Genomic DNA, 25489 nt, shown 5'->3' with positions numbered 1-25489 from the left:
GGGACACGGGCACTGAGGGGACACGGGCACTGAGGGGACACGGGCACTGAGGGGACACGGGTCACCCTGAACTGAGGGGACACGGGCACTGAGGGGACACGGGCATTGAGGGGACATGGGTTACCCTGAGGGGACGCAGGCACTGAGGGGACATGGGCATTGAGGGGACATGGGTCACCCTGAGGGGACACGGGCACTGAGGGGACACAGGTCACCCTGAACTGAGGGGACACAGGCACTGAGGGGACATGGGCATTGAGGGGACACGGGTCGCCCTGAGGGGACACAGGCACTGAGGGGACACGGGTCACCCTGAGGGGACACGAGCACTGAGGTGACACGGGCCGGCCTGAGGGGACACGGGCATTGAGGGGACACGGGCATTGAGGGGACACGGGTCACCCTGAACTGAGGGGACACGGGCACTGAGGGGACACAGGCACTGAGGGGACGCGGGTCACCCTGAACTGAGGGGACACGGGTCACCCTGAGGGGACACGGCTGAGGGGACACGGGCACTGAGGGGACACAGGCACTGAGGGGACACGGGTCACCCTGAGGGGATGTGGCTGAGGGGACAGGCTGTCCTCACACAGCTGGGAGGACAGCAGCTGCCCTGGGGGAACAGGCTACTCTTGCACTGGAGAGGGGACATGAGGCCTGTCTTCGCACCAGAGAGGGAACACGGGCCCTGAGGGAATGTGATGTCCCCAGGCTGGAGAGGGGACACGGGCCCTGAGGGGTGGCAGTGCTCCTGCACTTTCAGATCCCTTAGAACCCAAAGCATTCCATGATTCTGTGATTGTCTAGCAGTGTGAGCATGATGTGATGTTTGCCCACAGGATCTGGTAGTCTCATCCCAGCTCATCTCAAGCTGACAGTGACAGTCTCCAAGGAGGGAGTGCTGGCAGGAGACTCACTTGATGGCCACTGCCCAGATCTCAGGTAGCTGTGTGCTCTCAGCAGCTCCTCTGTGCTGCTCCTTGCTCCTGTCCTCACCAGCTCTCCCAGCCCAAACCTGCTCTGCACACCGGCACTCGTCTGCTTTATGCTCCACCTTGTGCATTTGTTGAGCATCCATGTTCTTGGCTGCTCCCAAGCACACACTTCTCCCTTGTCTGGATCCGAGTTGTAAAGGGCTGGCACTGGCTGCCCAGGGCAGTGGTGAAGTCGCCATCCCTAGAAGCATTAAAAAAATATGTGGATGTGGCTCTTGAGGACATTTTTAGTAGTGAGCATGGCAGTGCTGCCGTGTTGGGTACTGGCACAGGCTGCCCGGGCAGAAGGGTGAAGCCACCATCCCTGGAGGTGTTTGAACAATGGATGTGGTGCTGGGGACATGGGTTGGTGCTGAACTGACTGTTGGACTCGATGACCTCAAAGGTCTTTTTCAACCTTTGTGACTCTGATTTGATTAATTTCTCCCATCACCAGTCTGTGCTGGGACTGGGTACATTTAACTGGATTTAAGTGGATTTTTTGTGGGTGCTCCCCAGGGACAGAGACAAGGAAACAACAGCGATGCAGGGGCAGGATCTACACCCAGAGCAAGTGTCTGAAAGCCTGTCTGGTGTTTTCTTTTGGGTTTTTTTTTTTGTTTTTTTAGTACAAGGCAAAGCCTTTATTCCAACTTTTCATTCCTAGGGATACAACATCTGAAGGACACACATGGGGATAAAAAAGGTAATATTGTTATAAAATGTCACATTTATTGCTACATTACTGTTATATACAGGACAGTTCTCAAAATCTACTTTAAAAAAGTTAGGATTATTTAAAAATTCCAAATAATCCAGCCAGCTGTTTTGACACTTGTATAAAATTATTTAAAAAAATGAAAACAATTCATATCTTGAGGCACTCAGAAACACAATTTCATCCCCCAATTGTGATTCATTTCAAAGAGCAATGCATTTCCCACCCCCAAATACTTTATTTTTTTTTTTCTTTTTGCTGGGTTAGGCATATATATATATATATTTACTATATATATAGTTCAAAACTATAATGTGTATCTGATTTAAGAACAAGGATTTCAGCCACTTAAGTACATCTGGATTTACAGGTAGGCAGCATAAACATCAAAAGCAAGGACCATTTTTTATTTTAAAGGCCAAAAACCAAAAACAACCCATAACTTTCTACAGGGTTAAAAATAAACAACTTCTGCAGGCATCTCCCACCCCCCCATTCCTACAAAAATATAAAGAACATCCCAGGAATGCTTTGTTTCCCCAGAGAGCTGGAGCACCCAACAGGTCATTCCCAGCTGGGATTGTCCCTGTCCCTGTCCTGCCTCACCAGGTGCCCCTCTCCTGGCACAGGGACCGAAGCTGCTGCCCACGGCTCCTTCCCTGCCAGCTGCCTCCGTGCCACAAGGTTTGCTCACAAGCTGCTGCCTTCAAGTGATTTGGGAAGACGTGGTCCTGCAAGGGGCACCTGCAGTGTCCCCAACTCGCTGCCACCAGGAGCTGCACGCTCGCTGGGCACAGCTCAGGGTGAAGGGCACAGCTCAGGGTGAAGGGCACAGCTCAGGGACACAGGGCACAGCTCAGGGACACAGGGCACAGCTCAGGGTGCAGGGCACAGCTCAGGGGGAAGGGCACAGCTCAGGGTGCAGGGCACAGCTCAGGGGGAAGGGCACAGCTCAGGGACACAGGGCACAGCTCAGGGACACAGGGCACAGCTCAGGGTGCAGTGCACAGCTCAGGGATGAAGGGCACAGCTCAGAGATACAGGGCATAGATCAGGGATGCAGGGCACAGCTCAGGGTGAAGGGCACAGCTCAGGGACACAGGGCACAGATCAGGGTGCAGGGCACAGCTCAGGGTGCAGGGCACAGCTCAGGGATGAAGGGCACAGCTCAGAGATACAGGGCACAGCTCAGGGTGAGGGGCACAGCTCAGGGTGAAGGGCACAGCTCAGGGTGAAGGGCACAGCTCAGGATGAAGGGCACAGCTCAGGGTGCAGGGCACAGCTCAGGGTGAAGGGCACAGCTCAGGGACACAGGGCACAGCTCAGGGTGAAGGGCACAGCTCAGGGACACAGGGCACAGCTCAGGGACACAGGGCACAGCTCAGGGTGCAGGGCACAGCTCAGGGTGAAGGGCACAGCTCAGGGACACAGGGCACAGCTCAGGGTGAAGGGCACAGCTCAGGGTGAAGGGCACAGCTCAGGGCGCAGGGCACAGCTCAGGGTGAAGGGCACAGCTCAGGGACACAGGGCACAGCTCAGGGTGAAGGGCACAGCTCAGGGTGAAGGGCACAGCTCAGGGTGAAGGGCACAGCTCAGGGTGCAGGGCACAGCTCAGGGTGCAGGGCACAGCTCAGGGACACAGGGCACAGCTCAGGGTGAAGGGCACAGCTCAGGGTGAAGGGCACAGCTCAGGGTGAAGGGCACAGCTCGGGGTGATGGGCACAGCTCAGGGTGCAGGGCACAGCTCAGGGTGAAGGGCACAGCTCAGGGTGAAGGGCACAGTTTAGGGACACAGGGCACAGCTCAGGGTGAAGGGCACAGCTCAGGGACACAGGGCACAGCTCAGGGCACAGCTCAGGGACACAGGGCACAGCTCAGGGTGAAGGGCACAGCTCAGGGTGAAGGGCACAGCTCAGGGTGCAGGGCACAGCTCAGGGACACAGGGCACAGCTCAGGGTGAAGGGCACAGCTCAGGGTGCAGGGCACAGCTCAGGGTGAAGGGCACAGCTCAGGGACGCAGGGCACAGCTCAGGGACACAGGGCACAGCTCAGGGACACAGGGCACAGCTCAGGGACACAGGGCACAGCTCAGGGTGAAGGGCACAGCTCAGGGACACAGGGCACAGCTCAGGGTGACGGGCACAGCTCAGGGTGAAGGGCACAGCTCAGGGTGAAGGGCACAGATCAGGGTGAAGGGCACAGATCAGGGTGAAGGGCACAGCTCAGGGACACAGGGCACAGCTCAGGGTGCAGGGCACAGCTCAGGGATGAAGGGCACAGCTCAGGGACACAGGGCACAGCTCAGGGTGAAGGGCACAGCTCAGGGTGCAGGGCACAGCTCAGGGATGAAGGGCACAGCTCAGGGTGAAGGGCACAGCTCAGGGTGAAGGGCACAGCTCAGGGACACAGGGCACAGCTCAGGGTGAAGGGCACAGCTCAGGGTGAAGGGCACAGCTCAGGGTGCAGGGCACAGCTCAGGGTGAAGGGCACAGCTCAGGGACGCAGGGCACAGCTCAGGGTGCAGGGCACAGCTCAGGGACACAGGGCACAGCTCAGGGACACAGGACACAGCTCAGGGTGAAGGGCACAGCTCAGGGTGAAGGGCACAGCTCAGGGTGAAGGGCACAGCTCAGGGACACAGGGCACAGCTCAGGGTGAAGGGCACAGCTCAGGGTGAAGGGCACAGCTCAGGGTGAAGGGCACAGCTCAGGGTGAAGGGCACAGCTCAGGGTGTAGGGCACAGCTCAGGGTGAAGGGCACAGCTCAGGGTGAAGGGCACAGCTCAGGGTGAAGGGCACAGCTCAGGGACACAGGGCACAGCTCAGGGTGAAGGGCACAGCTCAGGGTGCAGGGCACAGCTCAGGGTGCAGGGCACAGCTCAGGGTGAAGGGCACAGCTCAGGGACACAGGGCACAGCTCAGGGTGCAGGGCACAGCTCAGGGACGCAGGGCACAGCTCAGGGACACAGGGCACAGCTCAGGGTGAAGGGCACAGCTCAGGGACACAGGGCACAGCTCAGGGTGCAGGGCACAGCTCAGGGTGAAGGGCACAGCTCAGGGTGAAGGGCACAGCTCAGGGATGAAGGGCACAGCTCAGGGTGAAGGGCACAGCTCAGGGACACAGGGCACAGCTCAGGGTGAAGGGCACAGCTCAGGGTGAAGGGCAGAGCTCAGGGTGCAGGGCACAGCTCAGGGTGAAGGGCACGGGGATGCTCTTTGGCCAAAGGCCTCGGTTCCAGGACACCCCCTTTGGAAGCAGAAACCCCTTTGCTCTCCTGAACTGAGCTGAGACGTCCCGGGGTGAGTGTTCCAGCCTCGCCCTCCACCACGGCACAGGCTTGGCTGGGCCAGGGTGGGAATGGGGGGCCCTGAGGAGCAGGAGGGGTACAAAACCAGGGAAACAGAGATACCAATGTAGAGACCCACGACAGGAGTGCCCTTGGCCCGGAGCTGGGCTGCAGATGGACACACAAGGTTTGGCAGAAGGTCATGAGGAGCCTGCACCATCCTCCCAAGCAGAGCCCCCCTCCCTGTGGGAGTCCTCCAGGCCAAGGCACAGCCATGCTGGCTCCCCAAAGGGCTCAACTGTCCTGGAAATCAAAGTACAGTGCACCAGGTGCCCCGACACCTGCCCCAAGGGCAGCGAGAGGCAGTTGTGCTGCGGGACACTGGCAGCACCCACCCCCAAATCCTCCTGCCTGCACCCAGCTGATGGGCAGCTGCTGGTATGGGCTGCCCCTCTGCAAAGGGAAACAGCTCAGAGATGCTGGCTGGAGAGACTGGGGAGCGTGGGAGGAAGGGAAACACTCCTTCAGGCTGGAGAGGCTGAAGTAAGAGCAGGTGTCACAAGCTCAGGTGTCACAACAGGGCAGGCTGGGCAGCAGCAAGGTGGGACAGAGCTTCTCCTTTCAGGGGGCTGGGGGATGAAGGATGTTGGCAGAGCCCTACCAGCATCGAGCAGAAGGCACAGGAGGATGAAGGGTGCATGGAGGAGCTGCAGGATCCGGCTCTGCCCCTCCATGGGTGTTCCTACAGTCTCATCTGCCCCCTCCCAGCTCCAGAGCACAGGTGTCAAAATGCTTTTGGAGCTGCCAGGAATGAAGCTGGACCCTGAAGGCAGCAGGAAGCAGGAATCACGGACAAGAGCAGAGAGAAGGGGCTGGGCTGGGATCTGCAGAGCCCCGGGAGAGGGGACAGGGATAAGATTTGCATAGGTTTTTAACAGGGCAAAGACCTTGTGCAAGCTCAGGGTACAGAAAACAGGCCTTGCTATTGCTGGTGTGGGCAGGAATGGGGGAGCCCAGTGGCCAGGGGTCAGCCAGCACTGCAGGCAGGGGCTGAAGGCTTTGCTTCACCTCCCAGAGCCCAGGGATGGAACTGGAGCTGGCCCAGGCTCCCCACTACAGCACAGCACGGCCTGCAAGAGGTTCCAGTGGCCACCAAGTTGGCAGTAAAGCTCGAGGGGTGCAGGGCACTGGGGGTTTCCAAAGCCCCCACAACTGGAACCACCCAGCAAGGGCCCAAAGGCTCTGCTGGCTTCAGTGGGGACACTGGTGAGACACAAAGGAGCTAGGAGGGCAGTTTTGTGAAAGCAGGGGAGCAGAAGCTGTGGCTGGGAGTAGATCTGAGGGGGTCACGGGCAGGAGGGACTGGCACACAACTGGAATTCTGCTCCCTGGGGCTGTCAGCAGGAACAGCCACGCTGCCACAACTGCCTGAGCACCAACCCACGGGAGGCTGCAGCTGGGCTGGGGACACAGGAAATGTCCCATGGCAGTGTCCCAGTGCTGCTGCTTCGCTGCTGCAGCCTGGGGACAGACAACAAGAAGCTGCACAGAAGGAAAGGCAGCCCCCCATCTGATGAAGGAAGCTTTGGGGGGGCTCTGTGGCCCCCAAAGAGGATGGCATGTGTCCCCAGGAGCAGCCATGCAAGCAAAGGCCGAGAGAGGAAGGAGAAAATGGAATAAATGGCACTGTACAGCACGTCAGTGACACCTCTCCTGGCAGCACCACTGCTGTGAGGGACACACAGACAGGCAGAGGAGCAGGTCTGGGGATCTGTAAGATCCCAAGTGGAATGGAGCAGAGCTGTGGGCTGGGCAGGGTTCAGACCTGACCTAGAGACAAGACTTTCATTGCTAAAGGGGGACATTTCAGGGCTGGCTGGTGGTATTTTGGGGACAGAACCTGGCAGTGGTTGTTTTTAGAAAAGCCACTTTCCCTGGCAGGTTACAGGCACCTTGTTCACACTGAGCCAAACACGCTGGCAAGACAAAGGAATTTTTCCTTGCTGCTTTTCCCAATTGTTTCCAGAGCACCTGGAAAGCAGAGATGCCACTGAAGCCACACTGGACTGGCACACAAAGCTGTCACCCTGTGCCATCGAGGCAGCTCCAGGGACAGCACTGCCACCCCCTACATTGTCCTTTTGAGATGATCTCTCCAAACCCTCCAAACCCCTCAAGGATCTTCACCCAAGCCTTGCTATGGATGGAAGTTGGCTGGACTTGCTGTCAAAGTAACATCTTAAATCATCTAAATGCATCTGAAAAGCCCCATTTTTGTTGCAATGTGTGGGGTTTAAGGAATGGTGATAAAGGCTCTGGCTCATCAGGATTCATCCTTAGCCTGCAGAACTAGGAGAGGATAAAGAAATTCAGCATATTTGTGAACAACTCACAAATCTTCTCAGGTTTCCAATTTTGTTGAATTTATGGATTTTTCTTGACTAGCCCCTTTAAGTCCAGTTGTCCATTACTGCCACCTCCAATTATTGGGGCAAAATCAAAGGGTTTGTGAACCACTTTAAAATATTTTTTGTCGGGTTTCAAGCTTTCCAGAGCTGGGACACTGCTCCATCCCTCCTGCCCTGGGACAGGGGCACTGAGCCAGCCAAAATCCCTGAGCAGTGGGTACTTTGCAGCCCCAGACTCTCACCAACAGAGCAGGAACTCTCATGGATGAGACAAAAAGCAGATGATGAGGCCTCCAATTTTAACTCCAGAGCACAAATGGGAGTCAAGGCTGTCACACATGGAGGAAAACCTCGTCCATCTCCCTGTCCACTGCCTCAGCACCCAGAATAGCCCCAGGGATGGAAGTGGCAAACCCTGACGAGCTGATTAGACTAAAATGTGTCTGTTGACACAGGCAAGAAGCACCTGTGGAACCACTGAGTTTCCTGCCCTTTCCAGGGACAGAGCTGGGGCTGCTGAGCTCTCACCATGCAGAAGGAATGGTGGGAGCAGCAAGCTGGGGAAAGGCAGGAGCACCCAAAAGCTCCAGAGTGATGGTTGGATGATGGGGAGCCCCAGGGCAGGGCCAGGGGCAGCAGGGGCAGTCCCATCCTGCCCTGGCACTCGGAGTGGCTCAGCCTGGAGCTGCCACAGGGGCCAAGGCCACAGTGCCCACGTGGAGAAAAGCACTGCCCTGAGCACTTCCAGCAGGGTTTGCCAGAGCACAAAGCACGTGGAGGAGCACCAGGTTATGCCAAGAGCCTGGGGTGGCTGGGAAGTGCCACAGGACCTAATCCTGTTTGCCAGCCCCTCCCTTTCCCGGTGCCAAAGCAACACAGCTTCCCCAGGAGCGCAGGCTGGAGCAGCACAGGGAGAGATGGAGCCTGCAGGGGAGAGGGGAGCTCCCCACATTCCCCCAGACCTGTAGCCATGTCTCGTGCACCATCCTGCCTGACTGGGCTCTGCAGAACTGGGAAGAACCAGGCACAAAATATTTCACAAGGGGAAGGAGAGGGAAAAAACAAGAGCAAATTCCTGGTGGATGTTTTTCCATGGCCATCTCCAGACCGGCTGCTGCAGCTCAGCACTGCCCAGTACCTCTTTGTTTGCTCCACACCTCCAGGGCACCCAGAGGGGCTGCCAGGGATCCTCCTCCTGCTGGGCACACCAGAGTGGTCTGGAGTGACTGGAAATCCCTTGGAGTGAAGGGACAGTTGGCCCAGTTTGCGTGCTGGACGCACGGACAGGAGCTCCTGCTGCCCGTGCCAAGAGAGGAGCCCACGTGCAGGTGACGGTGACCACTCACATCCCACAGCGCAGTGCTGAGCTCAGTCTGCCTCCAAGGATGCCTGGGAGATGTGACAGCAGGTGACAGCGGGGTGTGAAGCCACCCCTCTCCCCGAGCCAGCATTTTGCATTTCCAACAGTGCACGAAGGGATCCTGCTGCTGCTCGTGGCTCCTCTCCTGCTGCTGCCTGGTTTCCTCACCCCACTGCTGCTCCGTGCTGTGCTCCAGCTTTGTTCACTTGGTCTTTGTTCAGCGCTGCTCCTGGAAGTGCTGCTCTGGCAGCTCCAGCCTGTTCTGCTTCCCTCGTGCATCCCCTGCTGCTCTGCTCACCTGGAAGCGCCTCAGTCCCTTCTTCTCTCTCCCAGCAGCTCGTCCTCCCCACAGGACGTGGGCTGCTCCTGTCCCCCGTGGGGCCTCGGGAACCAGAGCAAACCTCGCCGAGCACCTCAGTCACTGCCCAGGGCAGCGGGAGCGCTGCTGCCACGAGCTCTGCTGTTTGACTTCCTTTTCCCAAATGTGGCCGAAGAAAAGATGGTGAATTCAGCACATGAGTTTGTTTTTTGTCATGGAAGGTACAAGCCAGGCAAGGAAGAACATTCCCTCACTGTGGCTACATTCGCTTTTAGTGGCTTTCTGAGCCGAATCTGAGAATTCCTCTCTTTATATCCAGTCTCTCTTAATACAATTTTAATATTCTGGTTGATCCTAAAGATGCAACATTAACTATAGAAACAGCAGCAGAAAAGCGGAGGGTACAAGACATGTTTTTATACAAAAAAAAATTTTTTTGTTGCTTACAAAACATATGCAAAAGAAGCTAAAAAAACCAAAAGGCATTGCTATTTGTTCTACATAAAAAATCTCATAACTAATGTTCTTTTTTTTTAAAAAAGAAATATCAAGCTTAGGCACAATTTTGCTGCTGGCTGCTTGTGAACAAGCCAAGAGAACACGCCACCCCCTCCTAACTGAGTGATATGTATTGACTGTTCTGCACTTTATACTTAAGGCAATTTTTTGTTTCTGTTTTGTTTCTGACAAAGTGTTTTTTCCACCCCTTACGTCACGCCAGGATCCATCTGCGTGTGTCAGTATGAGCAGTACTACAGTTCATGGTTCAACAGGGTTGCAGGTCACACCGAGGGTTTTCTTCCTACAAATCTCCGTATCCAGAGGAACAAAAAGATCTACAAATAAAATAAAATAAAAATAATAAAAAAGAAAAGTCTGAAGGAATTGCTGGTTTCCAGCAGCCAGCTAGGGCAAAACTGGGAGGTGCAGAGCAGAGCTGAGCCCACCCAGAGAGCTCCAACCCCATCCCAGCTCCGGGGCTGCCACTCTCCTGTGGGCCAGAGGCTTTGGGTGTCCATGGGGTGCGTGACACACAGAGAGAATCAGGGAATGGGTTGGGCTGGAAGAGACCTTTCATCTTATTCCACCCCGTGCCTTGTCAGGGACACTTTCCACTATCCCAGGGTGCTCCAAGCCCCTCCAAACTGGCCTTGGTCACTTCAGGGATGGGGTAGCCACACCTGTGCCAGGCCTTGCACACATTCAAGTCACTGATTTCAGGGAAATGAAGCAGGGCCGTGGCTGCTGCTGAGGGAGTGGGGCTGACCAGCCAGGGCAGAGCAGGGCATGGGCACAGGGCTGAACCACGCTGGCATGTGGGATCAAAGGTGGGGACCAGTACCTTTACATGTGTCCAACAGGGTTGTGACCGTCTCCTAGACCAGGATGTGAAGCTGACAGTGTCATCTGGGGGTCTCCAACCACTCCGGACACTTTCTCCTCTTCCCGACGCTTCAAGCAGGCCGCTTTTGGGTTCAGATTGCGCTCTGTGCCCAAAACGCAAGGGAGGGGAGCAACCTCAGTCTGGGCAACAGCATCACCCCTGGCAGCAGCACCCCAGAGGGACAGGGGGACACCCCAGGCAGGCCTGTGTGAGGCATGAGCTCCGTGCAGCGCTTGCTGCTGCTGCAGTCCCTGCAGGATCCTGCCAGGCCCCTGCTGGGGCAGAACCCAGGCCCAGCTGCACCCCACTTCAACATGGAGTCATGGAATGGTTTGGGTTGGAAGGAATATTAAAGTCCATCTTGTTCCAATCCCTGCCATGGCAGGGACACCTTCCACTATCCCAGAGTGCTCCAAGCCCTGGCCAACCTGGCTTTGGACACTTCCAGGGATCCAGAGGCAGCCACAGCTGCCCTGGCCAACCTGTGCTAGGGCATCTCCATGTGCTTGTTACAGGAACCCCCAAGTGCCTCAGCCAGCACTCGGAGTTGAGGATTGAATTTTCCAAAGCTGCATAATGGGATCCAGGTGCCAAATTACATTTAAGCATGACCAGAGAGAGAGAGGGGCCTCAAATCCACCCCGGCCCAGGGCTGGGGAGAGCTCAGCAGGCAGAGGTGCTGCTGGCGCTGCAAACACACAGCTCAGACCGAAAGCAGGAGTCAGGACAGAGAAGCACGAGCATGCAGAGACAGGGGGAGAGACAGCCCCGAAATGCACCTGCCAGCGGTACCATACCTCGTACTTGCTGCTCCAGGCCCAGAATGACCTGCACCGCTTGCTGTAGGATGATCAGTTTGGTCTGTGCTTTGTCCGTTTTTAAGTGCATCTGGCACATGCGTCCCAGCTCTTTAAAGGCCTCGTTAATGTCCCGCACGCGCACCCTCTCCCTGGCGTTATTGGCCATTCTCCTCTCCCGGTCCCTCAGATCTTTGTCCTCCAGTGACAAGGCCTCGTCTGTACTGCTGGGTTCACAGCACCACAGGGGTTAGTCAGGGGGTGCCACCGAGGGAGGGGGGCTCTATGTTGCCGTGCTGGAAGTGCTCCGGGTGTCCACTGGAAATGGCCCAAACGGCCTCACTTTGCAAAGCCAATTCCTCTGGGTGCTTCCCACAGCAGCCCAGGCTGTGTCACCACTGTGAGCCCAGGGAAGGTGCTGCCAGCACAGGGCCAGGTGCCCAGGGGGCTGAAGGGGGCAAGGGTGGGCATTGATGCAGCATCACCCACCAACACCTCCTGCCCTCTGCAAAATTTTGCCTTCCTGTTTGTTTTCAACTGAAAACTCAAAGACTGGGGGAGGCTCTCTGCCAAAAACATCAGGTTTGTCCCCCGTGGAAAAATTTTGGCAGGAAGTAAATCCTTCTTTGTATGATTTCCTTCCCAAATTCCATCTGCAGCTTCCAATGCTGGTGTTTGGAGCAGTGGTGCTGCAGCAGCAGGAGCAGCCTGGCCTGGCACCCTCTTAGGGACCAGGGCAGCTTTGGAGCAGGAGCCAGGCCTGCAGACTCGGATGCACTCACTGAATCCCGATCATTCCACACAGCCAAAAGCCTGCCAGGAGGGCTGATTTTTTTCCCAGGCACAGTCAGAAGCTCTGGGAGAGCCCCCACTGCTGACAGCACCCCAGGGTGCCCGACACAGGCAGGGATGGGGGAAGCAAAGTTGTGCTGGCAGCATCTTGAACCGAGGCCTTGCCCACCCCCTCGAAAGCCCCAATTTAAGCCCAGACGACCTTCTCCCCCAGAGCAAAACTTCTTGCAGGAAGACTTCTATCTGAGGAGGGTCCTTGGGAGAGTCCTGACACTGGGACAGCCTGTGGCCTCGGGCTCCTGTCCCTGTGGGGACAAGGCTTTAGCAAAGAGGGGCCGCAGAGTCAGAGCCCTCCTGGACGGTGCATGGCCACGTGAGGGGGAGCAGGGGCTCCCCAGGCAGGCACTGCCTGTGTGGGACAGAGGGCTGCCCACTGGCCCTGCTGTGCCCTCTCCTCGCTGCCTTGTTCCTGCCTGTGTCCCCTCCTTGCTGCCCCAGCTGGCACTGCCACCTCCTCTCCACACGCCCAGCACAGGCCGGGGGACGGGGACACCCGTGTCCCCATGCAGGACCCCAGATCCTTCCTCCAGCCCCGGCTGGTGGCTGCAGGTCCCTGCTGGTGGCTCTCCCAGTAGGGACAAGGCTTGGATGTCACACCTGGGCAGGACAGAGCTGTGTCCCCACCAGCAGCACGTACCACTGGCAGCTTGCACTGTGTGAGGATGGCACGCTTAGGCTGCCTTGTGTCCCTGGGGGTCACCAGCAGAGGTGACCCTTGGGGGTCTCCTCCTTTCCCTTCCTGCTGTGGCAGCGGGAGGATCCTGGCAGCCCCCCTGGGCACACAGGGACCTGATGGCAGTGCTGCCAGAAGAGGTGTGAGGGTGGGATTCTCTCCTGGAAAGCAGCACAAACCCAAGGAGGGGACACTGCCTGTCTGCACTATTTGCTGAGGGAGCCTGCAGGGCTCAGCCACCTCTCTGGCTGCCTCCAGGAAGGGTTTAAAAAGGGACAAGCATGGGAGACCAAAACCAACATGGTGCCAACTCTGCCTAAGCCCTGCCCCACCCTCGGTCCTGCCTGGGATCCGTGAGCAGCAAGTACAAGGTAGAGTGGGACCACCGAGAGGTCACGGCTGGGGCATGTCTGTAGGAGATTGGAAAGAACAGAACCAAAAAGTAAAAACTTGAAATAAAAAAAAAAAAATCAAAAGGAAGGGGAAATTAAAAAAGAAGACAGGAAAAAATATACATTTTATGAAAGGCAAAAAATTACAAACTGAAGAGAGGCACAAAGGACTCCAACATCAAGGCACAGCAAGGCCAGCAGAGAGGAGCACAGGCAGGCACAGCCCCCGACGCGTGTTACACAGCTCTGCAGAGAGAAAGGGGTTAACCTGCCCCGGGGCAGAAGCATGCACTGCGGGATGCGGGACAAAGCAGCCACCCTCCTTTCCTTCCCTCCCTGCCGTGGGGGCACACACACACGTGTGGAGGGCAGCTCCAGGCTCAGAACGCACAGTGCTCCAAGCCTGGGTGGGACAGCAGTGCAGGCAGCGAGGCTGGGGCATCCTGCTGCCCTCACACAGCTCCCGTGGTGCCAGGGCTTTGCCAGGTGCCACACTGCGGGGACAGGAGCACAGAGCCCCATCAGGCACGCCGAGGGGAAAGGAGAGGGCTCTGTGCTCAGAGCAGCCCATGGAGACTGCAGAGCTGCGCCCCTCTGGGACATTCTCTAGTGGGGTTTCTGTCACTTCGCTGGCCAAGCACTGAGCACGGGATGGCACAGGCGTCCCCGCGGGGACCGGCATGCAGCACACACGGTGGCAGCGGGGGACAAAGGAGAGAACAGCAGGGATGGATGCAAAAAAGGCAAAAAAATAAAATAAAATAAAAAGGACATCGATAGCCTTGGGTTGTTCCCCAAGGCTACAGGGGAGAGAGACAGTGCGAGGCACCACAGCACGTCACAGGAGACAGACAGACAGACAGCCCCGTGCCGATCAGGTACGTAAAATATCACCACTCCGGGACCCTCACTGACCTCTAACTTGTTGCTCCAGGTTCAGTATGACTGATACGGCCTGGTGTAGGATTAGCAGTTTGGTCTGCGGTTTTTCGCTGTTTAGGTGCAGTTGGCACATGCGTCCGAGCTCCTTAAAGGCCTCGTTGATGTCACGAACCCGCAGGCGCTCACGGGCATTATTGGCGACCCTCCTTTCTCTCTCTCTCTCGGCTTTTTGCTCTGGGGGAAGAAGATCGTCCTCCTCATCCTCATCTTGACTAATGGTTTAAAATAAGAACGAGACAGGGACATTCCTCGTGTGCACTCTCAGCACTGGTCAACTCACAGACAAGAAACACACGGTGACGCACCAAGATGCCGAGCCCCCCGTGTGCCCTGCCAGGACCTGCTGTGCCAGGTCCTGTGCCAGGTCCACGTGCAGGGACACGCAGGGGCTTCGGAGAGAAGCAGTTAAGGCTCTTCTTCTGCCTCTCTTTTGTTTTCTTTTGTTTATAAACAGCAAAGAAAGAAACCACAATGTGATTAAGGCCTGAGCTTGTTGCCAGGAGAGTGCAGGGCGGCCCAGACAAGGTGAAGGACAACAGTGGTACTCCCAGTTGGAATTTGGGAAGATGCAGCCCTCTGCCTCCAGGCCAGGAGTGGGGCTGGTGCTGCCTCTCTGGGCACCATCACCCTGCTGAGGTCTCTGAGCTGGTGGCAAGGCTGCAGAGCAGCCAACACACTGAAGGACTCCACCTGAGCCACTGACTCCTCTGGCTGGATGTGCAGAGATGCCCCAAGGCAGGGAAGGAGTCAAACCGTGTCTGACTGGGGTTGAGCACTTGCTCCTTCCCTGCACGGCCCCAAGTGCCCACAGAGGCAGGTGGGGGATGAGATGCATCCCTCTGCTTTAGGAGCATGAGGTTGCCCTGAGGCCACAGGGACAGAAGCCAGCAGGAGGGTGGCAGGGACCTTCTCCCTGGGGCAGTAGCAGGAGCCCAGGCTGTGTGAGACCACACCAGGCTTCAGGGTGGGCAAGGGCTGGGGGGGTCTGTGCCCCAGATGACCCCAGGCCAAACCAGGCCAAGCCCAGTGCCTGGTGGGTCCTGGCAGCTGGACCCCAGCCCAAACACCCCTGGCCTGGGAACAGAGAAAGTGAAGGGAGAGACCTGTTCAAAGAGCACCTTGTTCTGTTCCGGGAGGGTTTCAGCTCCTTCTTCTCCTCTTCTGAGTTATCGGCCACAGATGTGTTCTCCTCATCCTCCTTCTCTTCCCTCTTTATTTCGCTCGTTCCTGAGGAGACACTGCTCCGGCCCAGCCCTCCGGACAAGCCTGCAGAGAGAGCAGAGCTTGAGGGGCCTGACCCACAGAGGAGGCTGGGGGGTCCCCAGGCTCTGCTCCTGCAGTGGCATCCCAATCTCATCCTGCATTGCTGCTCCACAGATGTGAGGGTGCTGCCTCTGCCCTGCCGACGCTCCCCGCTCTCCCTCTTACTTCCCTTACTTCCAATTTGGGAACCAACCTACTCAGCAGAGCACTGAGAACTGTGCACCCACACCTGGCAGGGGGAACAGGAAAATACAGTCAAGCATGTAGGGTTAGATGGGAGATTGGGCAGGAATTGTTCCCTGGCAGGGTGGGCAGGCCCTGGCACAGGGTGCCCACCCTGGATCCCTGGCAGTGCCCAAGGCCAGGCTGGACAGGGCTTGGAGCAACTTGGGACAGTGGGAGGTGTCCCTGCCATGGCAGGGGGTGGAAGGGAATGGGATTTAAGGTCCCTTACAAGCCAGACCATTCTGGGACTCTGTGAAAGGCCCCAAGTAGAAACTGCCCTGTGAATGCTGCAAGGAAACACCAGCCTTGTGGGACACCCACCTCTTCCCAGGCTGCACAGGCCTGGACCCAAGCCCCACAGGTGCCTCCCCACACCCCCCTTAGCACAGGTGAACCCTGTGAACAGGTGAGCCCCAAAAGCAGAGCTGCCTTACCACTGTACGTGTCCTGCTGCCTGCTGAGGTCCGGGAGTGAGCTGGGCTGTGAGGGAAGTGTGACATGGTTGTGGAGCAAGCTGGGGTTGCTGGACAACCCATCTTCAGGGTGGCCTCCTCCCACCTGCAGCACAAGGAGCAGAGTGAGCCTCAGGGAGGGATGTGTCATGGCCAGCAGGCAGTGGGGACATCACCTGAGCAGTCACCCAAGGACAACCCCGGGCTCAGGGACCGGGCTGAGGCACAGCCGTGTGCTCCCCTCACCCTCGCAGCCCTGGAGCTCCGGAATGCAGGAGGGAAGAGCCAGCCTGCTCCTGCACCAGCTCTCTGGGACCGTGCTGGGACCCTGCTGCTCCTGTCACTGCTGTCCCCCACCCCGAGGAAAAGCCCCTCTGTGTGGCCAGCACAGCAGAGAGGACACGTGTCCCGTGTCCACTGAACACCACTGTGACTGCAAGGGACACCCCAGCAATGTGAACTTGGCTCCAAAGGGGCTGGAGGCAAAGGGTGAGGGGCCCTTCTGAGCCCAGGGCCCCGAGGATGTGCCACACAGGCTGGACTGACAGGCAGAGCCAGCCCTGCTGGCTCCCCAGCTGGCAGCAGCTACAGAGCACACGTCCCATTCCCCGCTCAGGGAGCCTGGAAAGGGATCACAACTGGTTCTCTGGAGACTGCAGAGGTGTCATGGCTGCAGCAGGCAAGCAGCTCCGCCAAAAATGTGCTGCTGTGGTCACCAACCTCTAGAAAAGGGGGGACCCAGGTGACCCTGCATGGCACCCCAGCATCCATGTGCCCAGGGCACCTGGATCCATCACATTCCCTGCAGCTGGAATGAGCCCTCACACACCAGCACTCCCCACGTGCACAGAGGGACGTGGTGCCTGCCCAAACCATTCAGAGTTCCTGGTGACACCTGGCACTCCTGTATCCACTGGATCCCTCTTCTCTTCCCTGTATATTCCAGGGATGCCTTGAAGTTGTTTTGAGGGATTTTAAATCATGTTGCAGGGAAAGAAGAGCAGCTCTCTCACCACCTCTGCCTGCCCTGAGAAGGGGCACAAGGGAAGGGCACACAGAGCTGGTGCCAAAGCTGCACTCAATGCTCCCAGAGCAGCTGTGGCTGCCCCTGGATCCCTGGCAGTGCCCAAGGCCAGGCTGGACAGGGCTTGGAGCAGCCTGGCACAGTGAAAGGTGTCCCTGCCATGGCAGGAGGTGGAACAAGATGAGCTTTGAGGTCCCTCCAACCCAAACCACTCTGGGATTCTATGACTCAGCTCTCCCTTGCAGGAACATGGGAAGTGACTTGTGTGCCCATGCAACGCTGCCAGCACCTGACCCAAGCTGGACCACACTGAGCTGCTCCCTCTGAATGCCATGTCACACCACAGGTGACACGTGTCCCCAGCGTGTCCCTGCCAGCTGCCACACCGCTCCCACACTCACCAGACTCGGGTGCCTGTTCCCCAGGGCCATGACTGAGGCGGGGAAGGCCTGGCCCAGGCTGCCCACGGCAGCACTGTGTGCTGGTGCTGAGCCCAGCAGCCCGTGCATGTCCCCGTGGTTGCTGGGCATGGCAGAGGTCTGGCCCACGGCGTGGTTCCTCAGCACGTGGATGGCTTCATCCAACCTGTCTTCCATTTTGTTTTGCTGGAAGGGCAGGACAAAGACAGGTCTGTGTTAAGTGCCCTGTCCCTGGAGGTGTCCAAGGCTGGATGGGGCTTGGAGCACCCTGGTCTAGCAGAAGGTGTCTCTGCCTATGGCTTTATGATCCCTCCCAACCCAAACCTTTCCATGATTCCAGTCCAGTTCCAGGACTGCAATCCCATGAAGCCAGCAGCCCCCTGCTGCTCTGCACTACAGAATGGCTGGTGGCAATCCTGGGCTCAGGAGACACAGGGCAGGGACGGGGAGAAATTAAATAACATTCCCAGCCAGTGGCATTCCCCAAAGGCACAAAGGGTCACGAGTGGAAGTGCTCAGGGCAGGGAGGCAGAAACCTGCCAGGAATGCCTTGGGCTGGGCCAGAGCCCCGGGATGGGCTGGGCTGGGGCAGGGATGCAGCACTGGGCTCTGCACAGCTGCTGCTACCCAAATATCCACCCCTGGCCAACAGCTGAGTCTGATTCCAGCATTCAGGGGAGAGGCTGCCACCCAAAAACCCTCCACCGCCAGGCGCCGAGGGACGAGAGACAAAAGGAGAACCCCGAATTTTGGTGCCACTCACCAAAGTGTGGAGACTCCCTTCGTAACTGGGAGATAAGGCACCCGCTCCGCCCGCCCGCGGCCACTGCGACGAGCCTGGGGACAAACCAAGCAGAGCTGGGGACCGGCCATGGCCACGGCTGCCGCTAGATGGGGCTGGAAGCCGGGACACCGCGGCGGGGCCGGCACCGGCAGCACCGGCGGCACCGGGACACCGGGCACACCGGGCACCGCGGCGGGACACCGGGCACACCGGGCACCGCGGCGGGACCGGCACCGGGCACACCGGGCACACCGGGCACCGCGGCAGGACCTGTCCTGCCTGAGGGGACGAGGAACGGGCTTTCAGCAGTTGCTGAACATGGGTTTCAACCACTTGGCTGCTTCCCAGTTCCCACTGCACTTCTCCCATGGGAGGCAAATCCAGCCACAGCCTCTCTGAGATGGGACATGCAGGGACAGGGTCAGGAAGGAGAAGGAGAAGGTTGCTGCCAGCTCTGGGCTGAGGTTTGGGGCTGACCTGGGAGCTCCCCAAAGCAAACCCCACCCCCCTTACCCTTCACATCGTCACTCACCTGCGAGGCCCTGCGGGGACCCGACCGGGGTGGAGGGGTTGGAGGAGAAGTTATTGCTAGAGTGGTCAGGGGAGTAAATCTGCAGGGACAGAAGGGGGAAGGTCAGCAGTGCCACCCTGAGCTAGCTGTCCCCTCCCAGTGGCACCCACCACCTGCCGGGACCTCCCTTCCCAAACCCACAGCCAGCACAAAGACCAATTCCCCCCAGTTCCCCCCAGTTCCCCCATTAACCCGGGAGTCTCTCTCTATCCCCACTGTCACCACCCTGAGTGCAGCCTCTGCTCTTTGGGACCCCTCTCAGGAGGAAGCAGGAGCCCTCAGGAATTGTTGCAGGGTGCACTGTCAGCACCCCTCTGCCACCGTGCAAGGATCACTGAATGGGACAGAGGCAACTCTCTACTAACCCAGTGAGACCAGTGTCCTCCAGTGTGAACCAGCACACACAGGGCAAGGACTACTGGGACCTGCCAGTCCTGCCACAAGCTCTGTGCAGGGTGGTCTTGGCAGAGCAGCACCAGGCTGGGAGGGCACAGAGCAGGAAATGGGGCTGCAGGGCCGCTATAACCTGCAGTGCCTCAGTTTCCCCATCCACCAGAAGGTGCCAGGACTGAGATGACAGCACATGGAAAGGGGAAAACCCTCCCTCAGAGGCTGCTGTGGATTTGGGTGCATTCACCAAATGTGCCCATGTTCCCTGCTGGGTAGAGGTCCCTGCAGCAGCTCTTACCGAGGCCAGAGCCTTCCCAAGCGCGTCTCCGGAGCTCCCGGCTGTGGTTCCTCTGTTACCTGCCCAGAGAGACACGGATGCCACTGCCAAGGCCCCACACCCCAGCAGGACACAGTACCCTACAAGACCTTCTTTGGGGACACATGCTCTGGGGTGGACATTTTCTGCTTTTAGTGCTTTGCTTGAAAATTAGATGTTTGTCCAGCTCAGAGCAGCTCGGATATGGGGCACCTTCCCCTGGAAGCCACCAAGGGGCTGCAGGGACATCTCTCCAAGCTCTGGGCTGGAGGTGTAGTGCTGCCAACAGCAATCAGACATCTCTGCTGCAGCACAGCCATTGCCATGGCACATCTCAAAGCCCAACAAAACCACCAAGCAGGCACTGGAAGATCTTTTCCAACCTTAATGATACTTTCATTCTATGAATCCCAAACTTGCTTCTCCATAGAAAAACAAGGGTTTTCTTCTACAAATCTATGTCAGGATCTTAATTTCCTGGGGAGCAGGAGCTCATTTCAGTAACAGGCTCAGCAGGGTCAGAGATTAAAGCACTTGGAGGTTAACGTGGTATCCAAACTCAGCAAAAACATTCCCATTCTGGATCTAGGGGAGCAGCTTCATACAGCTGTAAACCCATCCCACAACTCATAACAGATAACAGCAGAGCTGCTAGGCTTCTCCCAGACCCATCCCACGAGCTGTAAAGCCCCAGACCAGAACCCAGGTGCTCCAGCCAGAACCTCCCTGTGCCTCTTCCCTGGGCAGGGACTCCAGGCCCAGGTGACACACGAGGGACCAAAGGTGTCTGGGTGTGTTGGATGCCTCAGGCACCAGTCTGCACCAGCCTTGGCTGTCCAGGTGAGCCTGTGGCGGGCCGTGGAGCGAGGGGGTCCCTCTGTGACTGGCCATACCCATGATGGTGTCGGTGCCGCTGATCGGGGGGGTGTGACTGGACACTCCGTACGCCGTGGTGGCCGAGGAGAAGCCGGACACGGAGGGGAGCCCGCCGTTCACCTCTCCTGAATGCAGCTGGTAGTTCTGGCAGGGAGGGGAGCGGGGTGAGAGGGGCCCTGCAAAAACTGTGGGGCTCAGCAGCTGGGGCAGGACCCAGGTGGCTCGGGCCCACAGCCAGGGGAGAGGGTGGCAGGGAGGTGACACAGGCACGGGGACATGTTACCATGCGTTCGTGCTGGTGTAAACTGTTGAAGCCACTGGACTGCGGGAGCGGGGAGGAGGAGCTGCCCAGCATGGCACCGTAACTCGACTGGCTCATGGCACCCGGGGAGCTCCACAGGTCTGGTGAGTTATGGAGTCCATCTGCAAGGAACCCAGAGCTGAGTGGGGCAGGGACAGCAGCCCCCAGCCCCAGGGGGGAATAGGTCAGCCCTGGCTGAGGGGCTGGGACTGTCCCCACCATGTTCTGCCTGTGCTGAGCATCACCCACTGAGCAAATCAGGACAAACTCTCTGGGACAGCTCCCGGAGCCCAGGAAGGGCTGGAGCTGTGCCAGGCCTTGGCATGGAGCTCAGGGAAAGGTTCTTCCCCCCGAGGGTGCTGGCACTGCCCAGGCTCCCCAGGGAATGGTCCCGGCCCCGAGGCTGCCAGAGCTGCAGGAGCGTTTGGACAGCGCTCTCAGGGCTGCTCAGGGTGGGGGTGTTGGGGGGTCTGGGGAGGGGCAGGGGCTGGATTTGATCCCTGAGGGTCCCTTCCCACTCAGGACATTGGATGATTTTGGGGCTGCACTGTCTCACACTCCTGCCCTGAGCTCCCTCCAGATGTGCAGCCCCTCTCATGGTCTATAATGGGCCTGGCTTGTGGATCACAGGGCTGGGAATAACTCACCTGTCATGTAAAAGGCTCCAGGATACACAGTGCTGGGAGGTTTTGAGGGAGTATATCCAGCTGGATCCCTGCTGTAGTCATCACCTGAGTTGGATGGATACACCTGTGGGGCAGGAAAGGGCTTGAGGAGAAGAGCTTGCTCAGTCCACGGCCCCACACCCTCACTGTGGCTGCCCCCAGCTCTGCACACCTTAAACTTCAAACCTCAAACTTCAGCAGTGTTTGACCACCTCTCCCACGGCAACAGAGCAGCAAGTGCTTCACTCAACTGACCTTTCAAGGCCTGGAGGGACAGGACACAGGGAATGGCTCCCACTGCCAGAGGGCAGGGATGGATGGGAGATTGGGCAGGAATTGTTCCCTGGCAGGGTGGGCAGGCCCTGGCACAGGGATCCCTGGCAGTGCCCAAGGCCAGGCTGGACAGGGCTTGGAGCAGCCTGGGACAGTGGGAGGTGTCCCTGACATGGCAGAGGTGGCACAGGATGGACTTGAGGTCCCTTCCAACCCAAACCATCTGATGAGTCCAGGAGCTTTGCTTTGATTCATCCCACAGCAGATCTGGGGGGGGAACTGGAGCAGCTCAGCCAAAGTCCTCAAAGGACACAGCCCTACATGGAGCAGAGCAGGGGACAGGGCACAGATGACAGAGCAGAGCACAGAGGGCACAGAGCACAGGGCACAGGGTTCCCTTCTGTTTGTTCTTGCCACCCTCCTTGGTCCCCAGAACTTGGCCAGCTCCAGCAGAAGTTTTGACTCTGCTCCAGTTCCGTTTTCCATGGTTATAAATTTTTCTGGGTAACCACAAAAGCCACCACTGCTGCAGTGACCCCACGCAGGGGGGACAGGCTGGGCAGTGGCAGCAGGCACCCGTGTGGCCTTGGGACCCCCCTGTGCCAACCCTGCCCTGTGCCAGGCTCCCGAGCACAGCCCCTGCTCAAAGCCCTCAGGAAAACCAGGCTGAGGGGAAACTGAGGCACGTGGGGCTGAGCAGCCCTCATAGCCATTGTCACAGGGGAGGGACAACCCTCAGACAGCCCTCACACAGCTCCTGGGTCAGATTTCTGCAGCACTGCTCAGCTCTGTGATTTAACAGCACATTCAGCAGAAGAAAAAGCTTTTCCTTCCCTTCTAAATTAACCAAACCCATCCTAGAAAGCCCTGACCGAAAATCAGCTTCTGCCAGGACAAAACCAGACTTTTCTTTTTTTAAGGCAGAAATTCAACACGCAAAGAAACCAAAATGGCATTCAAAGGAACTGAAATAGCACTCAGATGATGTGAGAACTTTTGTCACAGGTTATTTTCATCTCCTTTGATTCATTCTGAAACCGATAATCTTTTTTTTTTAATCCAGCTGAAAGCAGAGGTGGGGCAGGGCCAGGCTCTGCCTGGCACACACAGTTCTCTTTGGGAAGGAAACTTGCCTGAGTTTCTTTTTCCCCACAGCCAGCTACTCCCTTCCAGCCCTTGTCCTCATCAGCAAAAAGGGACAAAAGTGATGGTGGGGAATAAAAGACAATCAGGGAATCCTTAAGGTTGGACGACACCTTTAAGATCAAGTCCAACTACAAAAGCAGCAGCACCTCCATGTTCACCACCAACCCATGTCCTCAAGTGCCACATCCACATGTTTTTTGAACAATTCCGAGATGGTGGCTCCACCATGGCCCTGGACAGCCTGTGCCAGGCTTCCTTTTGTTTAAAAAAACCAACCCCAAAGCCCCCTAGAAATCCAACAAGGGTCAGTGGAGCTTGGAAGGGTCTGGAGCACCAAGAAGGGCTGAGGGAGCTGGGAAAGGGGCTCAGCCTGGAGAAAAGGAGGCTCAGGGGGGACCTTGTGGCTCTGCACAGCTCCTGACAGGAGGGGACAGCCAGGGGGGTCGGGCTCTGCTCCAGGGAACAGGGACAGGAGGAGAGGGAACGGCCTCAGGCTGGGCCAGGGGAGGTTTAGGTTGGATATTGGGATAATTTCTTCACTGGAAGTGTTGGGAAGCATTGGAACAGACTGCCCAGGGTTGGAGGGAGTCACCATCCCTGGAAGTGTCCAATCAATGTGTGAATGTGGCACTTGGGGACATGGGTCAGCAGTGGCCTTGGCAGTGCTGGGGAACAGTTGGACTCCGTGACCCGTAGAGGGCTTTTCCAACATAATGACTCTGACTTTGCAGAGAACTCGTAAAATAAAGACAAAAAAAGAGAGGGGGAAGGGCAAATCCTGACAGACACTGGCAGCTGCCCTTTGTCCCTTGCTCAAAAAAGAGAATTCCAGGCCCTGGTCCCCGTGATGCTGCTGAGTGCAGTGGGCAGAGGGAGCCACGCGTGGACTAGGGGGGTGGGGGAGGCACTGGAGAACGGGAATGCAGCAAATTGACTTTTGCTATAATTTGATTAAATAGCGGGAGCCGGGACAGGGAATGGAGTGCAGCACGTCTGAGAGCCCCGCGCCATCTGGCAGGGGCTGGCTCGGGGCCAGGCGCCCGGCAGCTGCACCAACAGCCGAGCCAGGAACCCACGGAGAAAACAACGGCGAGAAAATGGCAGGGACGGAGGGAGCAGGGCTGCAGAGCAGGGAGAGGTTCGCCTTGCTGTGTGCCCACGCTGCTCCACCACCCCTGGAACATCTCCTGCAGGATCCTGGGGGGTGGGTTTCAGCACACTCCTGGTCCTGACCCCTGCTAATTGTTCCTTTTGCTGTCCAGCACAGGGGAGGCTGTGAAAAGCCAATTGCATTTTTCTGTGCAGGGAGCCAGGAGCCCTGTGGGGCACCAGGGCCAGGCCCCCCTCCCCAGCCCCTGGCCCCGGGGACCTCCAGGTGAGGTCATTTCCTCCGATTAAAATTTGCCAGCGCTGCGAGAGCCTCTCAAAAAGCCCCAGCGCTGGGATTCGCAGAGCTTTGTGGTCTGGGGTTGTTTCTCCCTCCCTGTTTTTCTTGCTTAAATGCAGGAGCTGGGGTGGGACTTTGGGCAGACTGAGGCTAAACAGAGCAGTGACCAGACTGGGAATGCACAGCCTGAAACAGCTCCCAGGCACTGAACTCACTGTGGCAACAAAATCCTGCAGGAACCAACTTGCACAAAATCCCTGCCCAGGTTCCTCTGGCACCGCAGCCAATGTGGGGCCACATCCAGCCCTGGATTCTGTGCCCAGACACAGCAGCCCGTGGCCAGGAGCTGCAGGGAGGCTCCAAGGGGCTCCATGCCCTGAGGGCAGCCCCAACCCAGCACCTACTGCATAGAATCATGGAATGGTTTGGGTTGGAAGGGACCCCAAAGCCCATCTCATGCCACCCCTGCCATGGCAGAGACACCTTCCACTGTCCCAGGCTGCTCCAAGCCCTGTCCAGCCTGGCCTTGGGCACTGCCAGGGATCCAGGGTGGGCACCCTGTGCCAGGGCCTGCCCACCCTGCCAGGGAACAATTCCTTCCCAATATCCCATCCATCCCTGCCCTTTGGATCTTGGAGCCCCTTTAGGCTCTGTAAGGGATTTTGAGCTCTCCCTGGAGCTTCTCCTCTCCAGGGGAGCACCCCCAGCTCTCCCAGCCTGGCTCCAGAGGAGAGGGGCTCCAGCCCTGGAAGCAGCTCTGTGACTTCTTGGGACAGAAGCACTGAGCCCAAAGGCCCTGGGCTCCCAGCACAGATTCCCCTGTGCCAGTCCCTGCCTGGCATTGCTGCTCACAGCCCTGAACCCCCTCACGCTGCCCTGGCATCACTCCCTGCTCACCCACCCACCCTCAGCTCCTGCAGCCGCTGACCTAGGCGAGTTTTCAAAGCGGCTCGGGAATTACAGATTAAAGCACTTCATTTTAATAAGATGCTGATTAACCTATTTATTTTGCACGGGGTCCAGCGATAACACAGGGCGGGCTCCTGCATGGGCGAGTCAGACAAGAAAGAGCCTTTGATCCGCTGCCTTTGAGGCCACTCCTGCTTCACACTTCTCCTGCCGCCTAGGCACAGATCTGTCTCCCCAGGTGTGGAAGTTCAAAAACAAACCAGGAAGCTGGAGCTCCCAGCACAGGGAGGGTGAGGAAAAGAGGCAGAACCAGCCTGTGCTCTGAAAACTGGAGCTTTGGCATCAAGGGGCAGCTGAGGCAACAGCCAGGGGAGAGATGG

General features: G+C 57.8%; 1 protein-coding gene and 1 long non-coding RNA gene across 15 annotated transcripts in view; one reads left to right on the top strand and one right to left on the bottom strand.

The window, feature by feature from the left end:
- Positions 1-1687: 1687 nt before the first annotated feature.
- The window catches only part of TCF3 (transcription factor 3), an 81922-nt gene continuing 58120 nt past the window's right edge, over positions 1688-25489 (bottom strand). For 4 of the 14 annotated variants that reach the window (XM_030257100.4, XM_030257101.4, XM_072919260.1 and 1 more), the window contains 12 exons: positions 21377-21479; positions 20712-20851; positions 20446-20572; positions 19535-19593; positions 18808-18886; positions 18255-18328; positions 17474-17677; positions 16031-16154; positions 15212-15374; positions 14082-14320; positions 10411-10555; positions 1688-9904 (listed from right to left, as the gene is read on the bottom strand). In XM_030257100.4, the coding sequence (XP_030112960.1) occupies positions 10413-10555; positions 14082-14320; positions 15212-15374; positions 16031-16154; positions 17474-17677; positions 18255-18328; positions 18808-18886; positions 19535-19593; positions 20446-20572; positions 20712-20851; positions 21377-21479 (1455 nt within the window). In that variant the 3' untranslated portion in view covers positions 1688-9904; positions 10411-10412. Of the gene's footprint in view, positions 9905-10410; positions 10556-11249; positions 11477-14081; positions 14321-15211; positions 15375-16030; positions 16155-17473; positions 17678-18254; positions 18329-18807; positions 18887-19534; positions 19594-20445; positions 20573-20711; positions 20852-21376; positions 21480-25489 lie in introns of those variants that run through there. The other 10 variants (XM_030257102.4, XM_030257107.4, XM_030257105.4 and 7 more) reach the window with 7 other exon arrangements.
- Positions 22527-24266, top strand: LOC140680756 (uncharacterized). The gene is made up of 2 exons (XR_012052135.1): positions 22527-22672; positions 23773-24266. It is a non-coding gene; the product is annotated as an uncharacterized lncRNA (long non-coding RNA).

The sequence above is a fragment of the Taeniopygia guttata genome, chromosome 28, assembly GCF_048771995.1.
Source record: "Taeniopygia guttata chromosome 28, bTaeGut7.mat, whole genome shotgun sequence".
Taxonomy (NCBI): domain Eukaryota; kingdom Metazoa; phylum Chordata; class Aves; order Passeriformes; family Estrildidae; genus Taeniopygia; species Taeniopygia guttata.
This window is presented reverse-complemented; position numbering and strand designations above follow the sequence as displayed.